The sequence below is a fragment of the Vombatus ursinus genome, unplaced genomic scaffold, assembly GCF_900497805.2.
Source record: "Vombatus ursinus unplaced genomic scaffold, bare-nosed wombat genome assembly UNPS02000580.1, whole genome shotgun sequence".
Classification (NCBI taxonomy): Eukaryota; Metazoa; Chordata; class Mammalia; order Diprotodontia; family Vombatidae; genus Vombatus; species Vombatus ursinus.
In genome coordinates this window covers 24,583,452-24,597,252 of record NW_020940358.1, presented here as the reverse complement: position 1 = coordinate 24,597,252, position 13,801 = coordinate 24,583,452, and the positions used below count along the sequence as shown (strand labels likewise).

The following is a 13,801-nucleotide window of genomic DNA, read 5'->3' as shown; positions in this document are numbered from 1 at the left end:
TCCCAGCTCTGACGTTCTGTTGTCTAAGGGCCTTTCATTTATCCGAAATGTTATGTTCTAAGCTCCCTCCTAGCTCTGACATTCTTTGTTCTAAGATCTGTAGGAGTTCTGACATTCTGTGTTCTAAGGCCCCTCTGAGCTCTGACATTTGATGCTCTATGCCCAAGGCTCCTCCTCGGTCTGAAATTTTATGTTCTAAGGGCCTTTTCTGCTTTGACATTTTATGTTCTCTATTCTAAGGTTCTTTCTGGTTCAGAAATTCTTATTTTAAGGCTCCCTTCTGATCTGATATCCCTTGTACTAAGTTTCCTTTCAGCTCCATGGTTCCAAAACAAGGACTTCCCATCACTTTACCCAGTACAGACCCTCTGCCAAAAGGTAAAATTCTATTTAATGTCCTTGATTTTCATTTTTATTCTTTGCCAATTCTCTGACCTTTCCAGGCACACCTCATGTTGCATTTGTTACTGGGAGCTCAATAAAATACTTTGTGTTGTGTCCCTAGGACACACACTGTGGCATTCATACACACACACACACACACACACACACACACACACTCACACACTCTTTGAGGCATGCTTCACAACAGGTATATGGTAGCTCTCTAGGAGAGCTTAGCAATAACACCCACTTCATCACCTGGTCCAAGCATTGAACAGGAGCTGAGGTCACTGCAAGCTAAGCAAACCCTGCATGCCAAGGACTTAACAACAGTTAAGGGAGGCAGAGAGGGAAGAGAATAGTAAGAAACGTTTCTTTCTACACAGCTGAGCCCATGGGGACAGGCAGCCAGAGGAGCATGGGTGTTGGAATACTTGCTGGGTGAGGTTTAAGGTTTATTTTATTAAATGTTAAGAGGATATTAGGGAGCAACAGTGATTCTAACAACTTTGCATTTCAGGCTTTGGGGTCCTTAGAACGTGGTATTTTTAAGAAGTAAATGTTTATTGCAGGCTTTCAGGTTGCATTTTTTCTTTTTCTTTTTTTCCAATACATGTAAAGACAATTTTCAACATTCATTTTTTTTATTTTGATTTCCAAATTTTTCTCCCTCCCTCCTTCTCCTCCCTCCTCCCCGATACAGAAAGCAATCTGATATGGGTTATACAGGTGCAATCATGTAAAACGTATTTCCACATTACTCATAATGTGAAAGAAGAAACAGAACAAAAGAAAAAAGCCATTAAAAAAACACAGAAAAGTGAAAATAGTAAGCTTCAATCTTAGGCTGTATTTTTAAAATGTATTAGCTACCTTCCTCTAGATTTGTTCATTGGAACTGCAAATGGTGCTCTGCCAGGGACTTTGATTTGTCCTGACTTCACCTAAGGAGAAAACTGAGGCACAAGGAAAGGAAGGAACTGGCTCATTGCCAGATGAGTAAGAGGCAGAGCGGAGAATTGGACCCAGGAGTCCTGACTGCCAGCTCCATGATCTGGCCATTAGTCAGTTCTGTAGATGGACAGAAGAGTATGTCCAATAACCCCGAGCTCCAATTGCTTAGTTAATCATTTTCACATTCATTATTAATGCTTGGTAATGAAAACCTGATCAGATAGAAGGCCAGCCTTGGACCTCACTTAGAGGAAGGACTGAACATAGTCCTTGAAAATGAAGAGGTGATTGTGGGGGAGGGAGAGAGAGGGATGGGATCATTGAATTAGTCAGAAGGGATCTTAGAGTGCAGCTAGTGACTTGCTATTAGTCCAACTCTCCACACCCCCGCCCCGTGGGGTGTCAATCCTATTCTGCAGCGTCCTTCACAGGTCTTTATGCTACTTAACAAACGATAAATAATAATCATTAGCTAGCATTCAAGGTTTTCTAGTACTTTATATAAGTTGTCTCATTTGATTCTCACAACCACCCTGGGGGTAAGTGCTAGAATTACCCCCATTTTGTAGATGAGGAAACAGAGGCTGAGAGGGGGCAAGTGCTCGGAGTCACACATTTGAATTCAGGTCTTCCTGACTCTAAGTCCAATGCCTTATCCACTTTGCCACCTACTTGTTTCATCCGGTGAGAAGGAATTGGTTACCCTCCCCATTCCATTGTTGGACATTTTTGTTTTAGACATTCCTCGTGATAATGAACCAAAATACGCCCATCATAACTTTTACCCACTACCCCAACTCTATCAGCTAGGGCCAACCGAAATGCACTTAATCCTCCACTTCTTTCTTTCTTTTTTTTTTTTTTTTTTGGGTAGGCAATGGGGTTAAATGACTTGCCCAGGGTTACACATCTAGTAAGTGTTATGTGTCTGAGTACGGATTTGAACTCAGGTCCCCCTGAATCCAGGGCCGGCGCTATATCCACTCCGCCACCTAGCTGCCCCTATCCTCTACTTCTTAACAGCTGACCTAGTCAGTCAACATTATATTTTAAATTCTGACTATGCGCAGAACTAGATGGCAGCTTGGAGTAATAGACAGTTTGGCCTTGGAGTCAGGAAGACCTGGGTTTGAGTCTTGCCTCTGAGACATACTGGCTGTGTGACCTTGGGCAAGCCACAATTTCTTGTTGCTTTAGGAAATTTTCTGAGAAAATAAATTGCAGAGCAGGTAGTGATTTCATTTGGCAGAAGGAGTTTCTTTACTGCGAGTTTCCTCTGTTTAGGGCTGGTCCAATGCATAGAGTGGGCGGCTTCTAAGTCTTAGGGGCCCTTCTCATATTAACATTCAATATTCTCTATTCTATGTTCTTTGGGAGGCTCAGTCTTACAGAGGTTTATTGTTGTGTGCTAGAGGTGGGTGGTGCTTAGATGAGATAGGGGAGAATTAAAGAAGAAGAAAAATCAAGATGGGTTTCCAGAGAGTGGGTGCAGAAAAACAGTATGTGATTGAGGATAGACCTGGCCCTTAGGGCTCTATGATTTGGGTTCTTCTCTTTGGAGCGAAGCAGTACTTTGGTGGTGGGCAAGAGGCTCAAGTGTGAGGGAAAGAAGATGGCTTTCCTGGTGGGTAAGAAAAAAGATGAGGGACTCGCATGCATACAGTTGATTCCCAGTAGAAAGAGAATTGGACCAGTTAGTGGTCATGAGACCTAGATTCTTCTGGCTCTGTCACTAACCTGCTGTGTGGCCTTGGAAAAGTTGTTTCACTTGGTTGAGTCTCAGTTTTCTTAGTAAAACGGTAGAGCCCCTTTTGGCTCTGACATTCTGTGTTCTAAGGCCCTTCCCAGCTCTGATAGTCTATAATTCAAGTCACCTCCACTGAAACTCTTCAATCCTGCCCTTTCCTTGACACTTTCCCACTTCAAGACTTCCCTTGATGTGAAATCATTTTAGCCAGATATCATATTGATCATAATGGGGCAGCGGAGGAGAAGGGGAAGAGGGGAAAGGAAACTCCAACATGATTTGCTGGGGTTCTTAGGATCACCTTACACAGAGCCCTAAAGTAGACTATGAAGAATTAGTAGGGAAGTTGAGAACACAAACACTGCCTTTAAGGATACCAGTGAGGTGGAGATGGGGTAGGTAGTAATTGCAGATACCCAAGAAAACAAACTTGGAAACATTAAAAACAATCTGTGAATAGCTTTATAGAAGTGTTAAGGGGGATATTGGTCAGAGGGGAGAGGGTGGAGCAATCACCAACCATAATCCCCTCCTCCCCTTCCCAGGACCCTTGAAAACCTGTGCAGTGTGAGCCTCTGATGTCCTCAGGTCACCTCATGACGGATCCTTACCTCAGAACTCCAGTGTTGGTATACGGGAGGCTCAGGGCTCTGTGTGTCTCCAGACAGCAGTGACTCTAATAGGGAATTGCCAGCTGGTTTAATTACCCAGATGGGAAGTTGGCTGTGACAAACCCATCTCCGAAAGGATTAATGACTGCATTATCTTCATGGGCAGTCATTTGTCTCAGAACAAACTTCGTAGATATAAGTTGGAAATAGACTCTTGTATCTGAGAGAGTGGGGAGAACATTCTTTATTGTCTCACAAAGGAAATTCACTTCCACCCTTCCCCGCCTTTCCCAAAAATCTCAGGAAAATCTGACATTAATTCAGAAACCATTTTGATTTTGCAGAAAGGACTTGGCTCCAGGTTTCTTTAAGTTGAATTTTGTCACTGTGGGGTTTTCATCATGTCAGGTAATTTGCATGGTTGATCAAGGCTTAGAAGCCTTTAGCAAGTGACTTTAGACAGTGGTGGTGATAATATAGTGGAAGGGAAAAAAGAAAAACATATATTAAGCACCTACTATGTTCCAGGTACAGTGCTAAGTCCCGGGGATACAAAGAAAGATAAAAGATACTACCTGCCCTGAAGGAGCTCCCAATCTAACATTAAAATAAGCTGAAAAAGGGGGGTAGTGGGAGAGAAGGAGGGCATTCTGTAAGGGGGAAATAATGAAGTTTCATTTCCTACCTGCAGCCAGATGGGAATTGATGATGTGGCTTCCCTGGGCTTCTTCCTTAAATAGAGGATCTGGAATGCCAGTGTCCTCCCTCCACCCTCACCAATCAGAGAGAGGGAGGAGTCCAAGGGGAAAGGGGTACTGAGGAGGTGTGAGGTACAGAACTAATCTGATCTGTCAAGAAGAGTTTCTGGAGACAATGATGAAGATAAAGTGACTTTCCTAGGGTCATGTAGCTACTAAGTGTTTGAAGCCAGATTTGAATTCAGGTTTTTGTGACTTGAGGCACAGGGTTCTATACACTGGGTCACCTAGACTTGAAGGGAAGGGGAAGGGAAATCTCAAGTATTGAGTTTAATCCTCTGGTTCTGTCAGTTGTTGTGTGACCTTGAGAAAGTCACTCCTCTTCTTCGGGTCTCAGGTTCCTTCACTGGAAGATAAGAGGGATGAACTGGATGGACAGGAGAGAATCAACATAGTATTATGGAAGGAACAAGAGATCTGTAGTCAGAAGACCTGGGGTCATATTCCACCTTTGATATTTACTACCTTTGTGAACTTGGGCAAGTCACTCACTTAACCTACTTGGGCCTCAGTTTTCTCATCTGTAAAAATGGGGAAGTTGTACTAGAAGGTTGTTGAAATCTCCTCCAGTTTTACATCTATGATCTCTAAGATTTTTTAAATTCTTGCATTTCATATTCTAATACTTCATCCAGCTCTAACATTCAATTTGATTAAAATTGGCAAACATTGATTAATCAACTATTATATTCAAGGAACTGTGGTAGGAACTATTGTCAAAGGTCCTTTCCAATTCTGGCATTTTGGGGTCCAAAGTCTCTCAGCTCTCACATTCTATTTTCTAAGGTCTCTCAAGCTTTGACATCCTATGCTTTCAGGATCCTTCCAGCTCTAATGTTTTAGAAGTGCTTGAGACCTCTCTGGACAGAATTGGAAGACGTTAATTAGGGAATGATTTTTTTTCCCCCATTAAGGATAAGGAGAAAGGCAGCAGTGAAGCTGTGAACTATGCAAAGAGATGAGCAGACAGATGCTTCTTAGGGGACTCAGAGGGACTGGCTGCAAAATGAATTTGAGATTAGAGGAAACAGGTTCATTTCTTAGGGTCCAGGCAATATTTCCTAGAAGCTAAGAGATTCTGAGACAGAATTTACATTAGTAGAGAAAAGTGACTTGTTGGCTGTATAACCTATTTTTTTTTCTAGATGTAAGTCAGTTTCTTACAGGAAACATTTATTTAAGAAAACAAGAGCCTTCAAAATTTCAATGCATTTAATAATATCAGGTATTCTTATCTCCTCTTTTTTATCTTCTCTTCCAACAGGATTTCCAGCCTCCTAGTACACATTCCTTCACCACCACCACCACCACCACCACCATGGCAGGTAAAAAATGAAATGACTGAGGAAAACAAAGGTTCCATTTTCTCAGCATATCAATTTATTAAGCAATGCATGCCAGTTGCCTAACAAAGTGGCACCAGACCTCTTCAGCTTAGTCCTGGACCCTGAATATAGGGGGAGACACTTTTATACATTAAAAACAATTAAATAAGACCCATAAATTAAAATAAAACAATACAACATTAGGTAATCAGATTCCTAATTGGATGATAAATTAGGGACTTTCCAAGTTGGGAGAAAGAGATTGAACAGGTGCAATTCCCTGAAGTCAGAAAAGGAAATGTCTCACTCCCCAAACTGCCTGTGAACAATCAAAGGAACAGGTGAATAATAACTGATTGATCAGTATGAGCTCAGTTTTCAGATAAGATGTATATATATTGCTTGAGATGTACAATTGTGAGAAAACTCTTTGCACCAATCTTTGAATTTTCTGGTCAGCATAACCTAGGTCAAGGTTATTTGTTTGTCCAATGAGATAGTTTGCATTTTCTTCTGTTTTTTCCGTCTATCGACTTTAATTGTTTCTTGATGTCTTATGGAGTCATTACCTTCCACTTGACCAATTCTGCTTTTTAAGTAATCACTTTCTTCATTGAGATTTTGTACCTCTTTTCATAATTTTCTTGAATTTTTCTAATTTCTTTTCCCATTTTTTCATCTACCACTTCAATTTGATTTTTAAATTAAATTTTTTTGCTCTTTTATTCAATCTCTTTCTTTGGCTCTTCTAGGAATTCTTGTTGGTCTTATGTTCAATCTGGATTTTTTTCCTTTGAGGCTTTGCTTGTAGATGTTTTCAAGTCATTGTCCTGAGTTTGTGCCTTGAGCTTCCTTGTCTCCATAGAAACTTTTTCTTTATTTTATTTTTTTAGTAAATAGTATTTTATTTTTTCCGATTACATGTAAAGATAGTTTTCAAAATTCATTTTTTATAGGATTTTGAGTTCCAAATTTTTCTCTCTCTCTCCCATTCCCCCTCCCCAAGACAGCAAGCAATCTGATATCTATATCTATATAACCTGTGTATGTGTATATATAGGTTATACATATGCAATCATGCTAAACTTATATCCATATTAGTCATGTTGTGAAAGAAGAAACAGAACAAAAGGGAAAAACCATGAAAAAAAACCCCCAAAAAGTGAAAATAATATGCTTCAATCTGCATTCAGACTCCATAGTTCTTTCTCTGGATATGGATAGCATTTTCTGTCATGAGTCTTTTGGAATTGTCTTGGACCATTGTCTTGATGAAAAGAGCTAAGTCATTCATAGTTGATCATCATATAGTGTTGCTGTTACTGTGTACAATGTTCTCCTGGTTCTGCTCACTTCACTTAGCATCAGTTCATGTAAGTGTTTCCTGGTTTTTCTGAAATCTACCTGCTCGTCATTTCTTACAGCACTATAGCATCCAATTCCATTCACATACCACAACTTGTTCAGCCATTTCCCAATTGATGGGCATTTCTTAATTTCCAATTCATAGAAACTTTTTACAGTGAGGTTCTTTTGTTGTTGCTGTTTGCTCATTTCCCCACATTATTTCTTGACTTTGGATTTTATGTTAGAGTTGGACTCTGTTCACCCTTAGGGAGGGGATGGCTAGTCTAAGTTTCTATGATTAGAACTGGGACTCTGTAGATTTTTGATGCTTCCAAGGTGGTGTGATTTGGGGAGAGTTCTGATCACTATCCTCCTGGTCTGCACTCTGGTCCCTACCTAGGTAGGGCTTCTCTTTGTTGTGACTGAAGACCATAACCATTACTCTCCACCCTGAAATTTCAATCTGGAACTGAGTAATGGGTAAAGGATCTGCCAAATGATGCTTGGTCCTGTGCCCAGTGCTACCATAGGGGTCCTCTGTAATATTTTTCTGACCAGGAGTTTAGTCCCTTTACCACTCTTGGTACCACCACCCCTGCTGCTGCTGCTGCTGCCACCACCACCTTCAGGTCCCAGAGCTTCTTCTACACATGCTTTTGGCCTACCTCCACCCCAGTGTCCATAGGCAGATCTCTCTTTCAGCCTTCCTACCAGAGTAGGAATACTCTGGTAGGAGTATCCTGGGATAGAAAAATGAGATAACATGACTTTTTTGTTGTTATCCCACTCAGAATTTGATTTGAGGCATTTTTTATAATGTTGTCTAGAAGGCTGGGTTGGGAGAACTCAATAGAAATGCTCAATTCCCTCCACCATCTTGGCTCCCCCTTCCTAACATGGTTTTTTTTTCAACTCCTCTGCTGAAGTAACATGTTTCATAAAACACTCCCATCTACTTGCAAATTTCACTGCAAATCTTTTTGGAGGAAAAACTTCAGTGAATTTAATCAACAATAGAGTTTCATATGGTCAAAGGATATGAACAAGATGGTCAAAGCATATGAAGTTCTCTGAAGAAGAAATCCAGGCTATCTATAGCCATATGAAAAAATGCTCCAGCTCACTAACAATTAGAGAAATAAAAATTAAAGTAACTTGAGGTTCTACCTTATACCCATCAGATTGGCAAAGTTGACAAAAAAGGAAAATGACAAACATTGGAGGGGCTGTGGAAAAACAGGCACACTAAATTCTCTCTTATTGTTCAGTGTATCCAACTCTTCATGACCGCATTTAGGGTTTTCTTGGCAAAGATCCTGGAGTGGTTTGCCATTTCCTTCTCCAGCTCATTTTACAGATGAGGAACTGAAGCAAACAGGGTTAAATGACTTGCCCAGGGTCACACAGCTAGTAAGTGTCTAAGGCCAGATTTAAATTCAATAAGATGCGTCTTCCTGACTCCAGGCCTGGCACTCTATCCATCGTATCACATAGCTGCCCTAAAAATTCACTCTTAGTGGAACTGTAAATTGGTCCAACTATTCTGGAAAGCGATTTGGAACTATGCCTACATAGTTTCTAAATTGTGCATATCCTTTGACCCAGTGTTACTATGACTATGCCTACACTCCAAAGAGATCAAAGAAATAGGAAAATGTCCTATATGTACAAAATAGTTACAGCAGCTTTTTTCTGTAGTGGTTAAGTACTGGAAACTAAGGGATGGGGGTTGCCCCTCAGTTGGAGAATGACTGAACAAATTATGGCACACGAATGTAATGGAATTCTATGGTACTGTAACATCTGATGAAAGAGACAATTTCAGAAAAGCCTGGGAAGACTTGTATGAACTGATGTAGAGTGAAGTGAGTGGTAGTAGAAGAACTCATATACTGACATCAGCATTGTAAAAATGAACAATTTTGAAAGAATTAAAAACCCAGATCAGCCATGATTCTAGAGGACCAAGGATGAGAACAGCTACCTGCTTCCTAACAGAAAGGTGATGGACTAATATGCAGAATGAGACAAACACTTTTGGATGTAGCCAGCGTGGGAATTTGTTTTCCTTGACTATTCTTATTTGTTACAAAAATTTTGTTTTTCTTTTCTCTTTTTTGTAGTGCTGGGGTGGGCAGGTAGGAGGGAGAAAACTTAAATGGTTGAAAATTGAAAAACAATTTAAGAAATAGTTATTCATATCTATATTGTAGGTAACTTCTCTGAAGATTCTGTTCCAAAGTTCACAGTCCTAGTGACTATCATACATGTGGGAGAGAAGAACGATGGTTCACAAAAGCTAGCATCTTAACAAAACAATCCTTTGTTTTATCGAACTTCGGGCCAGACAATGATTTCTGCTGCTAAGACCTTACAGCCAAGGCCAGAGGTTTAAGAGATTCAAAATGAACTGTCCAAGCCGCTTCAGTGAGAGGGAATTACCACGGCAACTTAAAGGGTTGGAGGGTAAAGGGTCTGAAGCCCTGGGAGGGGAAGCTAAGGACATAGGGCACGAAGGAGGGACTTGTCTTCCTAGCCATCCTATTCCTGTACTGTTGACCTATGTCAGAAACAGCCGTCTCGACTCCCTCACCTACTCCCCCTTGTCATTGTCTCCTGTTCTGTCTGCTGCATCTTCTTGGGTTAAGGGAGATGATCATGATGCCTTTTCTAGGGGAGGCAGTCGTATCAGTGGCAGTGGGATTGGTGTATGCAGAGTAGTGGAGGATCAGATTAGACTCCCTAAGGGAGGGGCTGCCCCTCCCCTGGATCAACCGTGAAGGGCTTACAGAAAAGCAACCCAGAGTACAATGAAAGTGAAGGCCAGTGGGATCCCAAGGTCCTTTGGAATCCTAGATGAGCTCCTCCCTAACCTGTCTTTACCCTTGCTCCTTTCTCAAGGTTAAGCTTATGATGTCTGCCCAGATCCTCCTCTTCCCCTTCCCCTGGCTTGCTCCACGTGCCATATTCCTACATATGGTTTTTATATCTCTCACTCCACTCCCCAAACAGCTCATATTTATATAATACTTAACATTGTTCAAAGAATTTTTCTCTCTACTTATTGGAGAGGTAGGTAGTATAAATATTATTCCCATTTTACAGATGAGGAAACTAAGGCCCAGAGAAGTAAAATGACCTGCTGATAATCACATAGTTACTATGTGATGTCGGAGCTGAGATTCAAATCCATTTCTCAGGCATTTTAAGTTTAATGTTTTTTCTACTTTTCATCACTGACTCTCAAGTATTATGCTGCCTTATAAGAAGTGATGAGAAAATCATGTATATGCTCCCTTCCCCTGTCTTTTCCAACTTTCCCAATTCATCCTTGTACTGATAGGTTGGGTCCCTAGAGGGTGCCCTACTACCACTACTACTACTACTGCTGCTGCTACTACCAGTACTACTTTTTTTTTCTTTTTGGTGAGGCAATCAGGGTTAAGTGACTTGCCCAGGGTCACACAGCTAGTAAGTGTCTGAGGCCAGATTCAGAGGGATTTACAAGTGAATTCTATCAAACATTTAAAGAACAACTAATTCCATTACTCTATAAACTATCTGGGAAAATAAGTGAAGAAGGAGTCCTACCAAATTCTTTTTATGATACAAATATGGTGCTGATACCTAAACCAGGAAGAACCAAAGCAGAGAAATAAAATTATAGACCAATTTCCCTAATGAATATAGATGCAAAAATTTTAAACAAAATATTAGCAAAGAGATTACAACAACTTATCTTGAGGATAATACACACTATGACCAGGTAGGATTTATACCAGGAATGCAGGACTGGTTCAATATTAGGAAAACTATCAGCATAGTTGACCATTTCAACAACAAAACTAACAGAAATCATATGATTATCTCAATAGATGCAGAAGAAGCATTTGACAAAATATAACACCAATTTCTATTAAAAAACTAGAGAGCATAGGAAAATGGAGTCTTCCTTAAAATGATAGATAGCACCTATCAAAAACTGTCAGCAAGCATTATATGCAACGAGGATAAACTAGAAGCATATCCAATAAGATCAGGGGTGAAACAAGGATGTCCATTATCACCACTGTTATTCAATATCGTGTTAGAAATGTTAGCTGTAGCAATTAGAGAAGAAAAAGAAAAATTGAAGGAATTAGAATAGCAAAGAAAAACAAAGCTATCACTCTTTGCAGATGATATGATGGTATGTCTAGAGAATCCTAGAGAATCAAGTAAAAATTACTTGAAATAATAAACAAATTTAGTGAAGTTGCAGGATATAAAATAAACCCATACAAATCATTGGCATTTCTATGTATTACTAACAAAGTCTGGCAGCAAGAGACAGAAATAGAAATTCCATTTAAAATTACTGTAGACACTATAAAATATTTGGGAGTCTACCCGCCAAAATGAAACCAGAATCTATATGAACACAGTTACAAAATACTTTTCACACAAATAAAGTCAGATCTAAATAATTGGAAAAAATATCAGTTGCTCATGGGTAGGCCAAGCTAATACAATAAAAATGACAATTCTACCTAAAATAATTTACTTATTTGGTGCCATACCAATCAAACTACCAAAAATTATTTTATAGAGCTAAAAAAAGCAATAACAAAATTCATTTGGAAGAACAAAAAGTCCAGAATATCAAAGGAAATAATGCAAAGGTGGCCTAGCTGTAACTGATCTTAAATTGTATGATAAAGCAGCAATCATCCAAACTACTTAGTATTGACTAAGAAATAGAGTGGTGGATCAGTGGAATAGGTTAAGTATGCAAGACACAACAGTCAATGACTATACTAATCTATTATTTGATAAATCCAAAGACGCCAGCTTCTGGGATAAGAAATCACTATTTAGCAAAAACTACTGGGAAAACTGGAAAAATGTATGGCAGAAACTGGACACAGACCAACATCTTACACCCTATACCAAAATAAAGTCAAATTGGATACATGATTTAGATATAAAGACCAATATTATAAGCAAACTGGAAGAGCAAGGAATAGTCGACCTTTCAGATTATGGAGAAGGGAAGAATTTAGGACCAAACAAGAGATAGAGAACATTATGAAATGCAAATGAACAATTTTGATTACATTAAATTGAAAAGTTTTTGCACAAATAAAGCCAATGCATCCAAGATTAGGAGGGAAACAAAAAACTGGGAAAGAATTTTTACAACCAGTGTCTTCCAAAAAGGTCTCATTTCTAAAATAGATAGAGAACTAAGTCAAATTTATAAGAATACAAGTCATTCCCCATTTGATAAACGGTCAAAGGATGTGAACAGGTAGTTCTCAGAAGAAGAAACTAAAGCTATCTATAGTGATATGAAAAAATACTCTAAATCACTATTGATTAGAGAAATGCAAATCAAAACAACTCTGAGGTACCATGTCACACCTATTAGATTGACTAACATGACAAAACAGGACAATGATAAATGTAGAAGATGTGGGAAAATTGGAACACTATTACATTGTTAGTGAAGTTGTGAAATGATCCAACCATTTTTGAGAGCAATTTGGAACTATGCCCAAAGGGCTATAAAATTGTGCATACCCTTTGACCCAGCAATACCACTTCTTGGTCTGTATCCCAAAGAGATCATAAAAATGGGAAAAGGACCCATATGTACAAAAATATTTATAACAGCTCTTTTTGTGGTGGCAAAGAATTGGAAATTGAGGAATGGCTGAACAAGTTGTGGTATATGAATGTAATGGAATACTATTGTGCTATCAGAAATGATGAGCAGGCAGAATTTGAAAAAACTTGGAAAGACTTACATGAACTGATGATGAATGAAATGAGCAGAACCAGAAGAACATTGTACACAATAACAGTCACATTATGAGATGACTGACTTTGATAGAGTTTGCTCTTCACAGCAATGCAAGAATCTGAGACAACTCCAAAAGACTCATGATGAGAGTCTGAATGCAAATGGAAGCATACTATTTGCTTTCCTTTTCCTTTGTTGTTTTGTTTTATTGCTTCATTCTTGTGGTTCCTCCCATTAGTTCTAATTGTTCTTTACATCATGACTAATGGGACAATATGCTTAACGTGAATATATATGTACAGCCTATATGGGATAGTATGCCATCTTGGTGGGGGGAGAAATGGGAGAGGGAGACAATTTAAAACTCAAAATCTTATGGAAATTAATGTCAAAAACTAAAAATACATAAATTTAAATTTAAAAAAAGTGTCTGAACTCAGGTCCTCCTGACTGTAATGCTGGAGCTGTATCCACTTTACCACCTAGCTGCCTCCCCGCCCCTTCCTCCTCCTCCTCCTCCTCTTATCCTCACCTAGCTACCTACTACCACTTCTACTACCACTACCACTACCACTACCACTACCACTACCACCATCACTATTACTACTACTACTACTACTACTACTACTATTACTATTACTACTACAACTATTATCCTCAGGGGTCTAGGGGTAACCTGGAGGGTTTTGAATTTTCCTATTGTTTATAAGCCCCCACCAGTATATTCCCCATTGATTATATGTCAGACAATTAGCTTTTAGAAAGAGCTTTACTAAGAAGGTAAGGCAAGGACAGTTAGTGTAGAAACATATCCCCCCAAACCAGATATGCATTTTCCCCCTTCACACACACACACACACACACACACACACACACACACACACACACAC

At 39.4% G+C, this 13,801-nt stretch overlaps 1 protein-coding gene across 1 annotated transcript in view; it reads left to right on the top strand.

Moving 5' to 3' along the window:
* The first annotated feature begins 257 nt into the window (after positions 1-257).
* Positions 258-13,801, top strand: part of LOC114036156 (somatomedin-B and thrombospondin type-1 domain-containing protein-like) — a 50,111-nt gene continuing 36,567 nt past the window's right edge. Inside the window, exons 1-2 of the mRNA XM_027852567.1 lie at positions 258-378; positions 5,719-5,779. Of these exons, the coding sequence (XP_027708368.1) occupies positions 5,773-5,779 (7 nt within the window). The 5' untranslated portion in view covers positions 258-378; positions 5,719-5,772. The remainder of the gene's footprint in view (positions 379-5,718; positions 5,780-13,801) is intronic.